Below are 20018 nucleotides of genomic sequence, written 5' to 3' on the forward strand. Positions count from 1 at the left end.
AGCTGTTTGTTTTGAGTTTGTTGAAGTGAACTGTGTACAAAACCTCCGTATTCTATGGCTTTAGAATATTATATTTTGGTGTAAAGATAAACCAAACTTCGATCTGTCAAATTAATGTGAACCTTTACAGATAAATGATTTAAACTTTTAAAATATTATGTTTCATGAGGTATTTTTACTTGACCGGTAAAATGTTGGCATTTGTGAACATTTAACAAAGTCTTGGGAAAAGTTGTTGTTCTGACAGGCTAAGCAAAAATTTGGACTTGCAAAGAGTAGCGCTGAGCGTATTGCACTTTGGACCAAAAAGGACAATTAGATAATAAACTGCTTTACAGCTCAACTGGCTAAGATTTAAAATATCAAAGTATTATACTTTAAAACAATAAAAGGAAAGGAATAAAAGGAAAAAAAAACCCAGATGAACTGTGACAAACACATTACTTAAGAGACCTTGACATCCTCTAAAGGAGCTAAAAGTCTAAAAGAGCTGTTATTATGTCATTGTTGCCACCTACTGCCTGACTGAAGACCACGTCTCGCCTCTGTTGGAGGAGGAAGCCCTGTGGTATGCTGCAGGCTGCCTCCTGCAGAAGCACAAAAGTCATGGCTTTCTTAGCCTTCTCCACTACCTCCATCACACACTCCTTTAACCTGGTCACCAGAGGACACAGCTGCTCCCTCCAGTCACCTGCAGAGAAAGATAGCATGGGGATAGGAGAGAGGGTGCAGACAGAGATGGAATGACAGTTATGATGTGGTTGTGGATTACCACAAACTATTCATGTTTCTTTGACAATGAGGAAGAATTACAGGAAGGGAGAACTGCAAAGGAAATCAAACACAAATTTCAAAGTTTGACAGAAAGCACAGTCAGCCATTAACTTTAGGACATACAAAAACACATACAAAAACACAACAAAACAACTTTTTGTCAACATGAAATAAAACTGATATATACAGTATGGTCATTAAATTATAAACACATGCCTCAGTATTTGTTTTATTGTTAACCACAGCAAATAATAGCAAATCATTCAATGCATGATACCACATTTAATGTACCTCTTGTATTTAAAGTACTATTGTTTTCGTAAAGCCAACTCCTTCCTCTGCAACAAGCAGAAAGTGTTGGATCTTCAAAACACACCTGCTATTTTGGTTCATTTAGGCACAGCAGTGCAAGGTGCAATGGGCTGGATAAAGTATAGACATGGATTGGAAGGTGTGGTGGTAATAAATAAAAAGAATAAATACACACAACCAGTCACATCATTGGTGTTATACTTAAAAAAAATAAATAAATAAAAATAAATAAATAAAATACTTGTTTATATGACTGCACCAATCTAACGCTATCTCACATTGTAAACTATGTAAAATCCTAAATTCTTACATCATATCATAGTTGATGTAATACAATACCATTTATTTTTCAAGAATAAAACATCAAATGTCATGTTTCGTAAAAGAAAGAGAAATAATTTGGGAAATACGTGTAACGACCCTGTGCTCTAATGTAACACTTCTCAAACCAGAGGCTGCAGATTTATCAACATGTCTGTCTTTCAGAGAAGCTTTTCATACAGTATAAAGCAGCTGTGAATAACGTGTACAGTTAGAATCACTCATTAATTTATACATCAGTGCAGACTGCTTTCATGACTTGCTTACTATATCCACATTAAACATTTTATTTTGTCACCGCATTGGCAGCAGAGTGACTTTGAGCCAGAAAAAGATGCAGTTCTGAGACATCTATTCTCAGTGCAATGTCTAACAGCCAATTTCAACCAAAATACCAACAACTCGCTTTGTGCTGAGTGCTGACTAATTTGAATGAACCTCCCACTGGTTTGTATCTCTCTTCCCACCTTTGCGCCCTGTTTTCACACAGTCAATTGCACATGTAGTGTTGATGTGTTAAAACTGACACAGGTTGATGGACCGCTAACTGGTTATTGTAAATTATTAAAGATTAGCATCACACCAATTACTCCTGTTTGTGTATTTTCCCATTTAACACACATATGTGGATACATCTTTTAATCAAATCACAAGTGGTTGAGTTAGTTGAGAGTAGTTAATTTAATTAGATAAGCTAATTAGTGTGTGTTGTGTGTAGTGAGTGTTCCATGTACCCCCTGGCAGCAGAAGTACCCCCTGGAGCACAAGTGCCCCTGGTCGGGAAACACAGGCACTATTTACTTTATACTAATTGTCATAATCTACTGATTTAATATTTATCTAATACTTATTAACTGTTGCAGCTGTGATTATCTCCTCTATTTCATTCAGTATTCCACTGAGACACACTCAAAGATCAAATGAGTTCGGTATGAATATTGACCTCTCTGAGTACGATTCATTTTGTCAAACTACTCAAAAGCAGATTAGAAATAATATGTAGGAATTGGGACACGGCTATAGTGTGTTCATGGTGTCTTATATGCATTTCCTCCATCTAGAACAGGTTTCCTATACTCCCCTCCCTAACCAAAAGGGGGCAGTGTTGGATAAATAATCTTCCAATTGAGTTTTCCCACCACGCATTCTGTTCAGCTTCAACATATTGAAAAGTTCTTGGGGGAAAGCAGGGATCAGTGTGGACAGACACACACACACACACACACACACACACACACACACACACACACACACACACACACACACACACACACACACACACACACACACAGAACAGTTGGATACGACCAAGAATGTATAACACATCAGGCTTGCCCTCGTCTTGTCAGAGAAATCATGTCTTATCTCATTCTGCAAATACCGCCTCTGCACAGAGAAGGAGGAAACAGAACTCCAGCTGTCATCTCTTCGCCAGCCCACCTGTCCAAACATCTAAACCCCACAACGCCTTGTCATCAAAAGCCTGGGCTTCATCGTTCTCCGCTCGGAGATAAAGCATCTCTCATTATTCTGTCCATGTTTGTATTTAGACAAGCAGATGACCACTTGCTCTGAGCCTGTTCAGCGTCTTAATAAAGGTGCTCGGGGGTTGAGCTTATCTGTCAGACTGAACACAGGCGGATAGCCTTGTTCTTACCTGCCAGTTCACTTGGACAGACAGACACACACAGACACATATGCACAGAGGCACAAAATGATACCAGCACACCAACACTTGCAGAGATGCCTGAATGTGCATTTGCCTGTGACACACCAAGTTTGTACAACTATCTTTGTGGGGACCCGTCATTGACATAATGCATTCTCTAGCCCCTTACCCTAACCTTAACCATCACAAGTAAATGCCTAACCTTGACCCTTACCCTAACCTTAACCTAATTCTTACCCTGCCCCTTAAACCAAATCTTAAACAAACAGCCATTTAAACTTGCGAGGTGCAGCATTTTGGTCCCCAAAAAGCACCCCACAAGTATAGTAAACCAAGCACAGACACACACAGAGCCTCTCCTTGTCGCCTGGTCAGACTAATGCCGCTGCTGTGTATGCCAGTTGGCAGCTGTAACAGGCTGGGTACTTGTCTGGACACAAGCTTGAGGCAGGATTTCACTGGACGTAAGGGGAGACTGGGCAGCTTGTGTTTAACAGTGAATGGCTCTGCATATCAAATATTACTTTCATCCACTTCTCTGGCAACAACTTAAGTTTTTGCTAATGCTTAAACAACAGAGAGTCTCGAGTCTTGTGTCACTCCTGTCGACTGACGCTGCAGATCGACTGAAAAACAACGACTGTTCATTGTCATTTCTCTCACAGTGAGAATATGTATTTGATTTTGTGTATTAATTTATTCTCTTTTTTTGGCCGAAAAGCTTCTCAAGCTAAAATTAGCTGGTGTTTTGTGATTGGAACAGATATGTTGCTAATAATATTGATGGATAAGCATTATACTACAAACATAAATATGAAGGTTATAACCTACGATGCATCACAATATCTGTTTAACTGAGGAGGAAAAACTACCTCTGAGTTTGGGAATGTTTCTGTCTAGTGGCTGGAGAGGATTGCAAATTTCTGTACTGACCAGTAAACATCAGATAAGATCAGTTACCTGCCAATTTGAAAACGTAACATTTAATAGACGTTTCTCACTGATGCTGATGATTGTGCTTTACAAAAACAGTGACTTACCAGGGTTGTGTGAGGTGATGACATCAGCTAGCTGCTGCTCAGGGACTGTCTCCTGTTTGCTGTTGTCTTCCTCCTGGAGTTTATCCACCATGGCGATGACACAGTTGAGACATTTGGCCACGTTGGCCCACACCCTGTCCTAAAAGAGCCAAATACACAATCAGCAGTCAGATCAGCCTCACTGATTAGATCACGCTCTCACACTCAGAACAGAAATAATACAGAAAGACTGTTACATCAGCTAAAACTATAAACTATTCCCTTGTGTTCAAAAACAAAGAAAAAAGGTGTTTCCCTTTACAGCCTAAACTGGCTTTGTGACCGAAAGGTCAAAAGGAAATTGCTGTCTGGATATTCCGACAAAGTGTTTCCATTGTTTACAGCTTTCTCTCTCTTTTACTGCGCTCCTGCCGATCACTGACGAATAGACGCTTTCACTTTCGTGTGTGTGTACAAAGATGACTCCAAGCATGTGTATGCATTGTAAAGGGGTGGTGTATATTTTGGTCTTTGTTGCTTCAAAAATATGATGTGAACGCGTTATAACAGTGAAGAATATTTTGGGAGATAATTAGGCATTGGTGTGCAGAAATCATGATAAACTCCTGCTGTCAGTGTGGCAGACACTGTCCTCACGCAAACAAACCAACAGTCATACACACTTTAATGACAAGAAGCAGCACGACTTAGATTCAGTGACAAGGATACCATGCAATAATTTTCTGCAGCCAGTTTGTCATGATGAAATGTATAAATTCCTTTGAGAAAAGCTGTCATTAAAATGAAAAAATAATGTGTGGTATGCAATCTAATTTTGCAAGTAAATGAAATTATTTGACATAAAAATGGTTTATCTGTAATACATCTTATTTCCCCATGTGTACGCTACTCTACAGTGAGGACCAGCAGTAAAAAATGTTTGTCAAATTGTAGTTTAATAAATAAAAACCTTAAAAAGTCACAGCTTTAATGGAAGATTTCTTAATGATTTGGAAGTCAGACTCACCCATTCCTCCTCATCATACTCTTTATGATGCGGTATGGAGTCTTGATGCTTCAGAGGCAAAGGCCCACCTTCTCCTCTAGTTGTGGTTTGTGATCCTTCCAGATTATTACACACCACCGTGCTCTCAGTGACTGACGTGGCTGGACTGTGACCTGGAAGTCCCTGGACTGGACTCTGATTCTGGTCACTGTGCTGGTGGATGTGGCCTTGATGTTGACCTGCCTGCACTGGGGTTTGCTTCTGGTTCTTGGAAACATACCCGGGCTGCGCTGTATGCAGTGCTAGTAGTGCACTCTTGACCAGTTCATCTTTAAGTGTGTGAACAAATTGTTCCGTCTGTAGCAGAGAAGAGAAAGAGAAATTGGAAAAGAAAAAAAAGAAAAGAGGTACTGAAAGTTACTGCGGGGTAGCACGAAAAAAGAAAAATTTAAGCGGTGAAAAAGCAAGAGACATAGTAGGAGAGAAGGAGACTGTCACATTGGTGGAGAGTGGGTGGAAGAAAACACAGGTACAAGTGAACCTGGAAGCGGGTAACTATTTACAGAGCGAGTGAAAAGAAACAAGGAAAATGAACACTCTCCTTCACCATAAAGTAGCTGCTCTCCATTACCACAGCACAGCCAGTGAGCAACAAAAACAGCGACAAACAACAAACAATTCAATTACTCCTCCTCCAGCCTGCTTCTCCAGGAGCACACCTCCTTTGATCTCAAATTCACCAGCTACTGTAAGTTGATGATGATCCCGGTACCAAGGAGCCTCGCGCTGGCCGCCGCCACTGCGTAAAAAAATGATAAGGGCTCTCAAGAGTAATTGAGTTAGCACTGCAATAAGCAATTCTATTACCACAGCAAAATGCAGTCTAAGAAAACACATGAGCCAAGCCTCTATGAAAAGAAACCTTCAAGGTCATTATATACAAATATTTGCCACACAAACGCCTACCTCCCTGATGTGGACAGAAAAGTGAATGAGTTTGTTCAGACAGCTGGAAGCAAAGAAGTAGATCAGTGTTGAAAAGAACCCCAGGCAAGTCCTGTCCTGGCTCTAGAGACACTTCGTATGGATCTCATAAGGAATTGATTCTGAACTTTTTGCCTTACGACCCCCTTAAAATGAAGCAATGTCGACTTGTGATCAGTTTTAACAGGCTGCATGTTTTTTCTCCTCTCATATAATCATATATGAACCCCTTCAGCTTATCTTTTAGTCCTTTGGTGAGTTGAGACCACCATGTTGGGAATCACTATAAAAAGGTTTAAACTTTTCCATCTCTCATATTCACACTTACTGTGAATACATCACTAGACATCGATCCAGTATGCAACTGTTGTAAAATGATCCCATGCCCCCAGTGTCTTCACACTTTTTGGAACTGCCCCAAGCTAGCAATTTAGTTTAAGACACTTTCAGAGGTCCTCGAAGTCACTATAGACCCCTTTCATATTATAGCTCTTTTTGGAATACCCTCTGATATCTGTTCAAGCCCGTGTGACTTCTTGGCATTCTGTATGCTGCTTGTCTGTCCTCTAATTCTACTGAAATGGAAGGATGTATTTCCTCCAAATCATATGCAATGGATAAAGAATATCTTATATGAGGCTGAAAAAAATTTTGGTAAATTCTGTAAAATCTGAAGACCTTTTCTGAGATATTTAGCAGAGGAGCTATGAGTTCCATGAGAACCCTTTGTGCAAATGTGATTATAAGATAATGGTACCGTCTAAATATCAAAGGTCCCGCTCTGATGGACCCTGAGAACTAGGATAGTCTCTCTTAAATTGTTTATTTATTTTTCATATTGTAAAATATATTGTAATTGTTTACTTGTTGTGTTCATATTTTTTCTTATTTGCTTATCTACTTACTTTGTATGTGGGTGGGGGGTGTTTTATATGCATTTTTGTATGCTCATTTAAAAATGCAATAAACGTAAATATATATTTTTATATATATATATATATATATATATATATATTTATATATTTGTATGTAATTTGTTCACTTTTTCAGCTAAGCGATCACATCACCATTCATAAGGCTGTGACATCCACCGCTATTTCAGTGCAGTAGTATGTTCAATCTGTTGCTGATTTCAAACATTTAGTAACACAGCTAGGTGTAAATGAGCACTGTTTATAAGCTTAATAGCTTAACAGCAGCCAACAGAGTTATCACATCATGATCATTTATGTGGCTTTCATATGCTTTCAGTAAGCTTTTACAGAAACCAGAAATAATCCCGCTTTTAGTCGTCAGTGAGGGGCGATCCAAAAAGCTACTAATCCAGTCAGTAACATTGATGATTCAGTATGGTCAATTCACTTTGAAGAATCTTTGTCAAAGAATCACCTGTCAATGTCCTGAAAACCTTGACCACCATTCACCTTTACTCCACTACATCTATACTTGGAGGGGTCATGTCCTACCTCCTATCCTCATATGGGCATGCACTTAATGCGGACCCTTCACATCACTGAGGTCTACTGTTATACATGTGAAACAGAAACACTGACCCGTTACTTCTGTTACCACTTTTCACAAATCTGACCTATAGTTTTCACTGAGGAGAAACCGCTGACTCTTCCACACACTCTGTCAGATCTTCCACAGTGTTCCTCTTGTGATGCAGCTACAGTCTGTTTCAGTCACGAAAAAAACAACACAATTATTGGTCCATCTGAGCCTGGTTTAACGTTTTGTTCTGTTCTTGATTCAAAAGCTATAAAGACTGTTACCCACACTGAATGGGCCATTTGATGAATGCTTAAGCAGAGAAAGCAAACGATGACTACATTTAAAACACCATTGTATTTAATTCATATCCATTTTAATTGCCTCGCATGGATCCAAATGAGTTCCATTACTGTAAGTCAATGATGTGAGAGCTAAAATCTATGGATAAGAAGAAATGTGTAATCGCCTGAGAACAGGCAGTTCTGCTGGAATACCGTTCTGTGATCCACACATTCGCATACAAAGGAGTAAACATTGTTTTAAAGATGAAAATGTCGGGGGCGTCGTGTAGCGTAGTGGTTTGAGCAGGCGCCCCATGTGTAGTGGCTACAGTCCTCGCTGCAGTCGGCCCCGGTTCGAATCCCGCATCGGACGGCCTTTCACTGCATGTCATTCCCCCTCTCTCTGCCTCCCCGTTTCCTGCCACTCTCCACTGTGCTGGCCATTAAAGGCATAAAAGCCCAAAAAATATACTTAAAAAAAAAAAAAAGATGAAAATGTCGAAATGACTAAAAAATGACTTAACAGAACACTTAACAGGAACTGGGAATTCAAAATGTACATTTATATTCAAATTGAACCCTGCTTATCTGACCTCAATGTTAATTTGCAATCTATGAGACCATGTATTATTCATTATCTTTCCTGAGATGAGTGAGCAAAGACACACACATTGTTTAAAACAATCTGGGTCATATTTGCACTTCTTAATGCAGGGTCACAGAACTCATGTATATGACTGTGCCAGTGCTTATACAATATTTTCTATGCTGGTGAACTTACCTTTGGCTAAATGCTTTTTTATGGATTTTTGTTTGTGGATAAAAAGGTAGTGGATAAATTATATTAGAAGTCAAGTGTATCAAGTGAATGAATGAAGTCACTCTTCATTCAGCTACATTCCTAAATATCCAGTCGGTACCAGGTTTGTATCCTTTAAGATTAGGATCTGCAGGGATTTGAAGAAAACATTTTAATGATATACTGCACTGCAGGATCCATATAGATATACTGTTCAAAGTGAAATATCAGAGGTGTACTCCTTTGGGCAAAGGAAAAAATCATTGCAGCTTCATTTTCTTATCAAGGCTAAACCAAAGCAACTTTGCTCCTCCACGTGCAGAAACTACTCCTCAGTGTAGCTCTTCAACACCTACCTGTTTTAGATATCTCAAACACTCTAAAAATCCCTTGGGAGAAATACTGTTGCTAGTCTTTGTTCAATATATCTGCTGATGTGATCTTGACTGAGCAGAAGTGCAAATCAGAAAACACCTCTGTGGACTGTGAAAAAATAAGTTACATTTGATCTTAAAAGACAAAAAAGAAGAAGAAAACTTTAGGAATCTATTCACCCGAACGGTTTTGAATGGTTTTACCCTGAAGGATGAGCGAATTTTGGCTGAGTTAAAAATAGAGCTTTTTCACTCGGTGGAACATCACAGGAGAGGTGAACGGAGGCTGCATGAATAGCGCTGGTAAGATTCCAACAGCACTTGGCTGTGAGGACACTCGCTCACTATTGCCGACATGACCTCTATACGCCATATAATTTAACATAATCATGCATAGACGATCAAAGCCACAGCTCTTCCCAGGTAACTCTTACGGCGGAGACATATAACTTGTCCTAGGACACAGCTGGAGGGAGGGGAGATGCGTGGCAATTGCCTTTCACTCTGATTATCATCAGAGTGAAATTATTATTATCATCATCAACAGAATCATCATCATATATAGAGAAGCAACAGCACATCTGCTGTGCCCAACACTAATCAGAGTGTGGCCAGGAGAAGTATTCTGGAGTGAAATATTGAATTAGACCTGGAGTCAGGTGGTCTGAACCAAGAAGGAAAAAGTCGAGAGACAGCAAGTGCCTGATAAAAAAAAAAAAACTTCTTACATCCTCCTTTTTTCTGGAAGTGTCTCATCTTTTCTCTGAAGGTGTGACTCACTGTCTTTACTTGAAGTAACTTCACACTCACTGCAGTCACCCACTCACGAATACATTCACCTTTATTTGTATGTCTGTAAGATGGATAACAAATGCTGTCTGACCAGAAGTGTGAGGATGGGATGTATTTTCTTTGGTGTGTTTTGGTGATTTGTCTTCCTTTTTTTCCACATTTATGTTTCTATTTTTCTCATGTAAATCGAGCACGTACAGATAGACGGTGGTGTATGTTGTGAAGTTTGTCAAAGGAATAGCTCGACATCTCTGGGAAGTATGCTTATTTGCTTTCCTGCTGAGAGTTCGATCAGAAGACTGATGTCACTCTTATAGTAAACGTGTAGCTGGGTGAAACATATTCATTAGCTTAGCCTTGCATAAAGACTGGAAACAGGAGGGAATGCCCTGGCTTTCTCCACAGGTAACAAAATCCGCCTACCAGAACCACTCAAGTTTACCTATCAACATGTTGACGCTTGTTTGTTTAATCCATACTAAAGCTGAGGTGTAAAAGAGTGAGCTTCAGAGCTGCTGGTAAGTGGATTTTGTTACCTTTGGAAAGAGACAGGGCATCTGTTTCCCCCATTTCCAGTCTTTGTGCTGAGCTAAGCTAACAGGCTGCTGGCTATAGCTTCATACGTAATGGACTAACACGAGAGTTCTATTGATCCTTTAATTTAATTCTTGAAAAGAAACCGCATTTCCCAAATTGTCGAACTCTTCTTTTAATTCTCTTTGAATCAAATTTGTGATTTTGGGGCAGTAGCAGTGAAGCTGACAAGACTTGACTTCTGCTTCCACAGGTGTGTATGTGTGTGAACAAGTGACCACGTGTCTGTGTGTGCATGCAAACACCCAGCTGCTTGTGCGTGTGTCTGTAAGTAAAAAAAAGATAATTTTTGTGATAGATGACCAGATGTGCAGGATGAAATATTGATACAAATCATGTGATGTTGTCTTCATGATTGGAGGCTTTGGAGCTTGAAAGAGTGATCACCAGCTTTTGAACACACACAGTTTCACACTTTCAGCCACACACACCCACACACCCACAAACACACACACACACACACACACACACACACACACACACACACACACACACACACACAGACACACACACACACACACACACACACACACACACACACACACACACACACACACACACACAACACACACACACACACAGACACACACACACACACACACACACACACACACACACACACACACACACACACACACACAGCTTGAGATTTTAATCAGAGAGCAGCCCTGCTTGTGCTGACCAGGCCAGGGGTTTACTTGGCCAACGTGTGCGTGTCTAATCAAGGATGAGAGGAAGTGGTGACAGAGCGAATGTACCAATTAAGCAGGCTGATTGGGCTTTATTCCACTGTGGCAAAAACAATCTCTCCCACAACAGATTGCAATCTGACAGCACCAGATGTAATTCATTAATTATACTGATAAAAACGTCTCAGCTCCATAAACGTCCATGTTGCTATTCACTTTTGTTAGTTTGGCGTTTTTATGATGAGTTATGGATTTTTCCTGAGGTTCATATGTGTGTGTGTGTGTGTGTGTGTGTGTGTGTGTGTGTGTGTGTGTGTGTGTGTGTGCAAATGTATTGAATCAACGGCTGGGTTTAAAGTTTTTTATTTTTTATTAAAGTTATTTTGAGAATTTGTTGCATTTGCAGCTTTTATTTGCAATGAGACTAGCAGAAAGATATTACCAGAGCTGGTATCGAATCACTCTTATAGGGTAACTCCTCTGAGAGGGTAAACATTTAGTGTCGCAGTCAGTTTAAGCCAATATATCCACCTGAATAGTCCTCAGATTTCAGCTCCACCAGGAAAACAATTGCTTATAGGCTCAGCAGCAGAAGCCCATAGCAAATAATTGAGTAGTTTTTAGATAATATGGGTTTAAAAGAACTTATTGCCACAGTTAAAGATTAAACTAAAAGGCTTTTCAGATTGAGGTATTACCTGTCAATGTTTGGTGATGTGTTCAAGAATAAAAGTGATGCTTTGTGTATTGTAGCAAGGAGGAATAAAGGGATAGTGGAGATGGAAGGGAAGGTGGGGGAAGGACTTGGAGGTTGCCTCACCTTGTCAGAAAGGTTCTTGAGTGCATCCTTTATCCCAGTTGAAGAGTGCTCCTGGGCAGCCTGGAGGAGTTGGTCCGCCAAGCTTGTGATGAGGGGTTGGAGGAGGCTCATGGTGCTGAGTACCTCCTGAGCTTTGGCTGTGTGCTCTGGAGAGTAGTAGATACACTGGTAGGCAGTGCTGAAGCTGTGGCAGAGGAAAAAACACATCAATTCAGATTCGACAGATTTTGCTACAGTTGTACGGCCATGGGCTGGATACAGCACTGGATATCAATTTTAAGAATAGAAATGAAAGTAGCCCAAATCTGATTTTAAAACTGGACCACACTTGCTTGTAATGAGATTTGTGGCCATACTGGACAGACGCTGTTGCGTTTAGATCAGTGCTGCTGGTTTTCTTAGTGTCCACTTGTCCACATGTGCCAAAACTAGCAGAGTAGAAAGAGATAGTATTTGATATCAAACAAGCCACAAGCTACATGCTGCTTCACCTGCTCCATCTGGAGGCAACAGCCCTGAAACAAAAACTCCAAACATGCACAACTGATCAAGAATAGGTTTTTTCCTACAAGGTGTAACTCAAGTATATGTCAATGCTTTCCTATCCAGAACAGTATGTTTTGTGATAAGACCATGCATAGCATCTCCAATAAAGATACAACACACGGAGAAAGTGATGCACCACTCCTAGTTGCTACTTAACTGTAGCAGCTCTAAACCCCAGGTAGAACATCTAATTTAAGTGCCCGGCTGGAAATAACAAGCGTAACCTTTCCTAACAGCTAGAAATGGCACATAATTGTATTTACCTTGTATCATACGTATAAATCAGATTCAGAGCTGATTACATAAAAAACTATTATACACAACATGGATCTGGATCTGAAAGAAGAGAACTGAAAAAACATGTTATCTAACAACAGTAGAAAAGCTTTACATCAATTATTTTCTCATCTGACTAAAACGTTGATATAGAGGGGTATTCAAAGGGATATTAATTATCTTGAGATGAGTATTGACAAATACATGAATAATGGGAATTTACTGATTGTAAACATTACATTATGGTGCACTCATTTTCTGAGCTCATTTCATTTTTCTGCTGCCTTGAAAATGTTCAGCAGTGACGCTTTCCAGGTACTCAGTCTGAACTGTTAAATTAGACCTGCAGTCCAATGTCAACCCATTTTCGCTTTATGAATAATTAATCCCTTCTTCATTTCTAGGGAGCTATTTAATCTCAGACAAAAACACCTTTTGTCAGTTTCAAGATTCAGGGCAAATCACTCCAATCAAACATTCTCCTCGGGTAAAGTTCCAGTGACTTTCAATGAGTTTCCACTGACTTCCTGCCATCAGATGTAGCGTGGAGAGAGGCAGTCATTTGCAACCCTCCCAGCTAGTTTAGAGACAGCTCTGCAAGCGTCTATGTAGGCCAGACCCCAGAGCCAGATCCTAAGGCATAATTGACATAAGAGAGAGAGAGACAGAGTGAGAGAGAGAGGCTGGGAGGGGCACACACAAAGGCCTGGCATAATACAGTATTCTCTGCAGTGTGCCGAAAAAATTTTGCATTGAGGGAAAGAAAGTGCGTCTTTAGAAGTCGCCCTGTGTAGAACAGCACTACCTGATGTATCAATAAGTGTGACAATCTCAAGGCCTTAACAAATTAGGCATAGTAGATACTAGCCACTAACTATGTCTTTGACTGGCTAACTTTAAAATCTTGGCCTTGTCATTACAGCTAATGAGCACCCTGGAGGACTACCACCCACAAGCTCAAAGCTAATCAAAGGAATCACTAAGTGAGAGGGAGACACAGGGCAAACAGTTTGAAACACTCAGCCGCACAGAACGCCACCATTTCTACTCTGTTATCCTCGCTTCCATAACCATACCTTCAAATACTAAGATTTCAGCCACACAGAAGTCAAAAATTAAATAATCTACTGCGACAAAGTAAGGCCTGTAAAAGCCTTTCATCCCTTGTGAGCTTACATTCGTCTAACTACACTATGCAGAACTAAAGAGAAAAAATCCTACAGGACTGCAACAATAGAGACACTCCAGAAAAGAGGCAGAGGAGAAAGTTGTTGGAAGAGGACAATAGCTTCAGCAACTGAGATTCAATAACAGCCCTGTTGACTCATAAGTACAAATCCAATCCCATTAGGGAGACTATGCAGGCAATAATGAATGTAGGGACCTGCCACCTGATGCTGGAGGACAGAATTGATCCCCTCTAAGGCTGGCTAAGGCAAGGAACTTTAATTGCCTCATCAGCATTGCTGTCAGTCCAGACAGGGTCAAGCAAGACGGCAAACCATGCAAAGGTAAAGCAGCATAAATCTGTGAATACAGACTTGATGAAAAACCAAAGGGGATGTTGCACATGAGGGTCTGCTTGTCATTTCAAACCTTGGGTATGTTTCCCATCCCTGATGTAATTTGGCAGTGCTGTGTGCCAAGTTTTTAAATTACAACACCAATAAATCAGGGGGTGGACACAAAAATGCATCATATAATCCAATACCAACAGTGCTGGAATAAACACTACCTTTGTGGAGCTTAGACTATTTATCTTTTGTCGAGGATATGACAGACAGGAGGTGATTGAAGTCTGCATCTGAATAGCACCATATACTATAAATATGTACAAGAGTAGAAAAGTCTTCTCATCTGTGTAGGTCTAAGGTTGGCAGGACTTAGCCTCAAGCTGACTCACAGCACAACTGAACCTATAAAAGCCTTCCTACTGCTTAAATCCATAACTTATATTTAAAGTAGCTCCTAGAAGAACTTGTTATTTACTGCTTTTAGGTGGAGAGCAGACTTATTTTAATGTTGCAATCTGGACAGATTACTTTGTTCTTATGCAGGTGTTATTTGTTCTGACCATTTTGTGTCCCTGATCTATCGTTTCTGTTTGCATTGTGGCACTATATTATTTGAAATAATCACAAAGAAAGTGGAAAACTCCTTAGAAAAGTAAAGTGAGATGGTTATTTGTACTTGTAGCAGCGCTGGGAATTGTTTTTTTTTTTTATACAAATGTTTACTGTGAGGCACAACTATGTAAAACTTTAAGTCATGCATGTGATTCGTGTACTGTATAAACCTAAGAGACTCATTATTTTACATTTCCACACATGCAGTAAAGAGCATTTTAAATGAATTGGAGTTTTTTCTCCTGAAGGAACCATATACATGTGATGCACAGGCTCAATTTCACTGTGCCACGGTCAAATAAAGATCAACAATCCTCTGATTTTTTGCAAGAAAACCTCTACATGTATACAGACTTACCACCTCATGAGCAGAGCTTCCTAATGTACCCACAAATTGTATTGCAGTTGACTCTCTCTAATTGGAGCTACAGTGGATGAAAGGGACTTATTTGTACAGACTCCTTTATAGTACACATAAATTATATATTATGACTCATTATCGCCGGTCATAGTGACCAGCATCGGATCCTTATGGACCTCTTTAAAATCACACAAGCCCTTTAATTCATGTTTTGCTTGTCTGCATTTTTGTCATTAAAAAATCTTACCTGCAGACACATCTAATTGCACAGAGTTATACTCCAATTATAGCACTAATTCCAGGATGCAGAGTAAAGTTTAATATTCGATTTTTATCAGCATCTCTCATCCATAACAGCTTGCATGTTCAAAGGCCTCCGCTTTTAGCTGATTAACTCCCTATAAAGCCATCTGAAGTTGTCAGGTTTGTTTTCCATCTGAAGTCATTAATTTACGTGGAACACTTTGTCAAACTTCAGTTACATGTGCCAGATTTACACAGCATCCCAGTATATGCAGTGCAGTGCACAGTGGAGACTGTGCCATCCTCCTGACACATGCAGTAAAGATTGACTTGTGGCTGTGAAGAGCAGCACGGTATAGCACTGTAGAGCAGGGCTATGTCTGGTCATGTAACTGTGCTGGTTAAATTTAAGAGTTGTGTGACTGGAGAAAAGAACTTCTTATAAAAGCACCACAGTTACTGTATTTGTGGCTTACATCCAGTTTCATTACTGTAATTTTCAGTTTACACAGACACAGACATGATACAGAACTGTTTTATTCCTTGTTTGGCAGCTGTGACATTATTGATGCACATAAGAGCTAATTGAAAGCAGCCACTGGGATTTCAAATAAAATGGAGCATCACTCCAGAAAACAAAGGAGACTGCTAGATTTTCCATATGTTCACAAACAATAATTAAATTCATCCGGCCTTAGAGATGTATCCGGGCTGGCCCTGTATTTCAACAACTCTCTTTCTTTTCTGCAACTCTCAACATCCTGTGAGACAGTATTAGTTTCCTCTTAGGTGAAGCTCCTCCAGACTCCATTACATGACATCAGTACATCTTTGTTGGGAGAGCAATGCTTTTAGAAAGGACTGCTGCCAGACTTCAACACACTCACTGATAATGTATGATAATGGATTCTTCTTAATCCCACCTCATTTACGTTCACCCTGAGTGCACCACGCGCCTCCGGCCATAAAAACACAGGAGGTGTTCTACCACTCCCTCTGCACAATATGCACGGTGAACCTGACTGTGCTTTGCCCCTGCACTTTGATTCATGAAATTATTGCGCTTTATCTTCTTATAATTCAAATTTCACACAGACACACAGCACTGGATCTCCTGGAAAAAGGTGCTCAGACATTAGTGGGGCAGCACTTTATCAGGTAAACTTGAGTCTAGGATGAAGGTCTAGTCTGCTAACACATCACTGAAACTAGCAGTGTGGCCAGGAACTTCCTCCTTGGTTTTCCTAAATGATCAATAGAAATTGGTTATAACATTAATGAGACAGAGAAAACTGTTGGGCCCAGCGGCCTAATTAAGCCAACATCTCCAGCGCATGGCTAATTAATAGTGGAGAGAAAATTAATGAAGAGCTTGTGGCCTGCTGCTGACAGCCAGCAGGAGTAAAATGCAGCTACGTCAGCAGAGTGCCCTGTAGCACTCCAGGTGACTGCCAAAGCCTCCTTCGTCATTTAGACAGCACACTCTAATCATAGATTTCACACCAGGCCACTGCCTTATGGCCACAGTAAAAATATAAAGTTTGCTATAGACATATTTTGGAAGAACTGATCTTAAACCAGATTCTTTTAAACTGCAAATTCCCATCTGTTGTTGAATCCCCCATTGGGCACCCATCTCACATCAGTTCTCAGAATAACAGCCAACGCTTTCCTCAGTGGTACAGACACGAGCTAGAAACCCTGATCTGAGACCAGATAAGCCTCAAGGATACTGCCAACGTCCCCACAGAACCTGGAGTAGGCTGATTCCAGATCAGGCAAAAAAAAAAACTCCAAGCTGCTGTCCATCAGCATGAAGTCCCAGCCACTGCCAATGTCCTGTCGCTCAAACGCACACAGAAGAACTGGGAGGAAGTTATTTTGTTGGACAACATGCTGCTAGTCACATTAAATCTGAACATCGGCCCCAAGAGACTCTATTAAACGTGCGCAATGTAGTTTCAACCACTCTCTGTGTCCCAGAAATGTGTCATCCGGCAGCCCTGCTTGACCAGGAGGCCTGGCAAAATGACAGGGCTTCCTTCCTCTCCATACAGAATTCAAAGACACATGTAGAGAGGACTCTACTGCACAGCTTCTGCACCAACTAGACACAGTTGACCTTACAAAAAGGCATCTTTCCAACATTCTGCTGGAAAACTGTATGCAAGTCAAAAACATGTACTATATCTTCTACGCCCAGACACGTACACACCATCAGTGCAGTTAAAAAAAAATAGTTCAAGTTCCATAAAATCTGTCTCCAAAAAAGTGTGTTGCATCGTTATGCAGATTAACTGAATAATTCAACAGAGGCTGTTAATGAAAGATTAGACCACATCAGCAAATCCACAGCTATGTCTATAGGGTTCAATTAAAAACGGATAAAAATCCAGTGACTTTTAAAACAGCCATTTAAGTGGGACTGTACGCATTAATGAAAGATAAATGCTCTTGCCCTGTGTGTACATGTGCAGGGTATCTGGAGGAATACTAAGTGTAGCTATTGATTAAACTCTTTCCTGCCCATCCTGAGAGACAAACTACATTGCATACTCTGGTCATTGCCAAGTTTGACCAATGCAGGTTTTTAATGGATCTGGAAAGAACACCCCTCCTTCTCTTCTAGTGTCCAGGGAACAAAGACGAATAGCTCTTTTATTGCCCTCCTGGTAACACCTCTGTGCTCAGGTTTTCTTTTTTTTCCCCCCTTCCTCAATCCTTTTCCATCTTCTCGTTGATGAATTAATATCACATTGAATAGCCAAGTCTCACATCTTGCAGATTGTCCCCTTTTTAATCAAATGTGATTACAAAAGGCTGCTTCTGAAAGGCAAGGAGGCAAACTGGGAGAAGTATGAGTGTGAGTGTGAGTGTAAGTGTGTGTGTGTGTGTGTGTGTGTGTGTGTGTGTGCGTGCGCACATGAATCTTTGGTCTGGTGAAATAGGCTGACTTGCAGAGCAATTAAGTGACTCTCAATTGGACCAGCACACATGACTACAGTGCTTCACATTCACACACAACAGAGACACCTCATCAGGTTCTTCTAGGCTAAATATTTTGTCAGACATTTAGTGAATGTATAATAAAAGAAAATTAAACCGCAAAATAGCAAATGTGTGTAATTTAAAGTAAACACACATCTTCATAACAATCGCCACTGTGGATTCACAGAGGAACTGAGTTTATTCCCATTTCTGACGTTGACTGACAAACGACTGCATTCCAGGTCAAACGGATAAGGCTTAGCGAAGGCCGTAGTCAGTTAGCCAGGCGGAAAATTGGAAAATTTAAGCTACAGTGAGTCATTAGCTAAGTCAAATATGAAACAAAAAGCTATGTCTCCCCTGTGAATTCTTTCTGAAGTCTAATCTCTCATTCAAAGAAAATAATTTCACTTCAGTGGATTCTCAAAAATATGCTAACCTTATCATAGTTCATTCTAGCAGATAAAACTGACCATCTTCAGCAAATGTACTTGTGCACTTTAGCGTAAAGAAGTCCTTTCTTTATTTTTTTTATTATCAGCACAGGCCTCCAACTATTTTCCCATCAACTTATCCATTTTATACCCATACCTCACCCCTCTCCATCTTGCCTCCCTTCCCCTTTTTCTTGAGCTGCAAACTCTGTAACTAATTGGATCTGGCATGGTCTGTAATGACTTTGCACTCTATGGGGAGCTTTGGGAAAAATCACCCTTCATTTCTTCTGGCATCACTCAAGTGACCACATACTGAACTCCAGAGACATATACCTCCATCCCAGAACCAAAGGGCAAAGACAGCAAAATTTACAGGATACTGCTGATCTCAGGTTTGAAGACGTGACTTTCAGTCACTGCATGAGCGTATACATCTATCTTTGTATGAATCTCTAGTTTGGTCTGAGCAAAGCCGGTACATAGCTCAGACTTCTTGGTACAGTGCTCAGCTTTTCTTCTAAGAATTTGTAGTTTTTCAGGTTAAGGATTCCTTTCGAAATATTATGAAATATGTGAAATATAATAAATCATGACTGATTATTACTGTGTGTATTGTACATTCATTTGGCAGTTACTTATTATGGATTGTTATCCAGGTGCACTATACACACTCATAAATTTTTTAGTGACAAAAATTCATCTGAGAATTCCTCCCATTCTTAAAACCTTAGTCTGACCATTTGGTTTTGAATTCAAGTGAGCTGCAGCTGGGAATTTGTAGAAAAATGGATGGCTCTCCAGTGAGAAGTTAACATTCATCTTCAAAAGCAAGAAGAAAAAGCTTGCCAGGGATAAGAACCAATGCAGAGCAACTCAACAAACCTTTTCCATCATGCCTGTTGCCTCCAGTCAAATTGAGCTGTCAGAGTCAGTGCAGTTCCATTCTAAGTTCAACATGGCCTGGCTGTAAGTAACTGTATGGGGCTTGGAAAATCAGGTTCATAGGCCAGGGACAAATTTGTCTGTCACTATCAATTATGCCCAGGTTAAATTCTTTAGTCAATACAAGCCTGTTTCCACCCCTGCATACTGTATTAAATCCCCCATTTCCTT

The 20018-nt window shown here is 40.2% G+C and overlaps 1 protein-coding gene across 8 annotated transcripts in view; it reads right to left on the reverse strand.

Annotated features, from left to right (window-relative positions):
- Positions 1 to 20018, reverse strand: part of inpp4b (inositol polyphosphate-4-phosphatase type II B) — a 229559-nt gene that overhangs the window by 17842 nt on the left and 191699 nt on the right. For all 8 annotated transcript variants that reach the window (XM_056371175.1, XM_056371174.1, XM_056371172.1 and 5 more), the window contains 4 exons: positions 11929 to 12112; positions 5123 to 5458; positions 4117 to 4255; positions 519 to 691 (listed from right to left, as the gene is read on the reverse strand). In XM_056371175.1, the coding sequence (XP_056227150.1) occupies positions 519 to 691; positions 4117 to 4255; positions 5123 to 5458; positions 11929 to 12112 (832 nt within the window). The remainder of the gene's footprint in view (positions 1 to 518; positions 692 to 4116; positions 4256 to 5122; positions 5459 to 11928; positions 12113 to 20018) is intronic.

This window comes from Seriola aureovittata, chromosome 3 (assembly GCF_021018895.1).
Source record: "Seriola aureovittata isolate HTS-2021-v1 ecotype China chromosome 3, ASM2101889v1, whole genome shotgun sequence".
Taxonomy (NCBI): Eukaryota; Metazoa; Chordata; class Actinopteri; order Carangiformes; family Carangidae; genus Seriola; species Seriola aureovittata.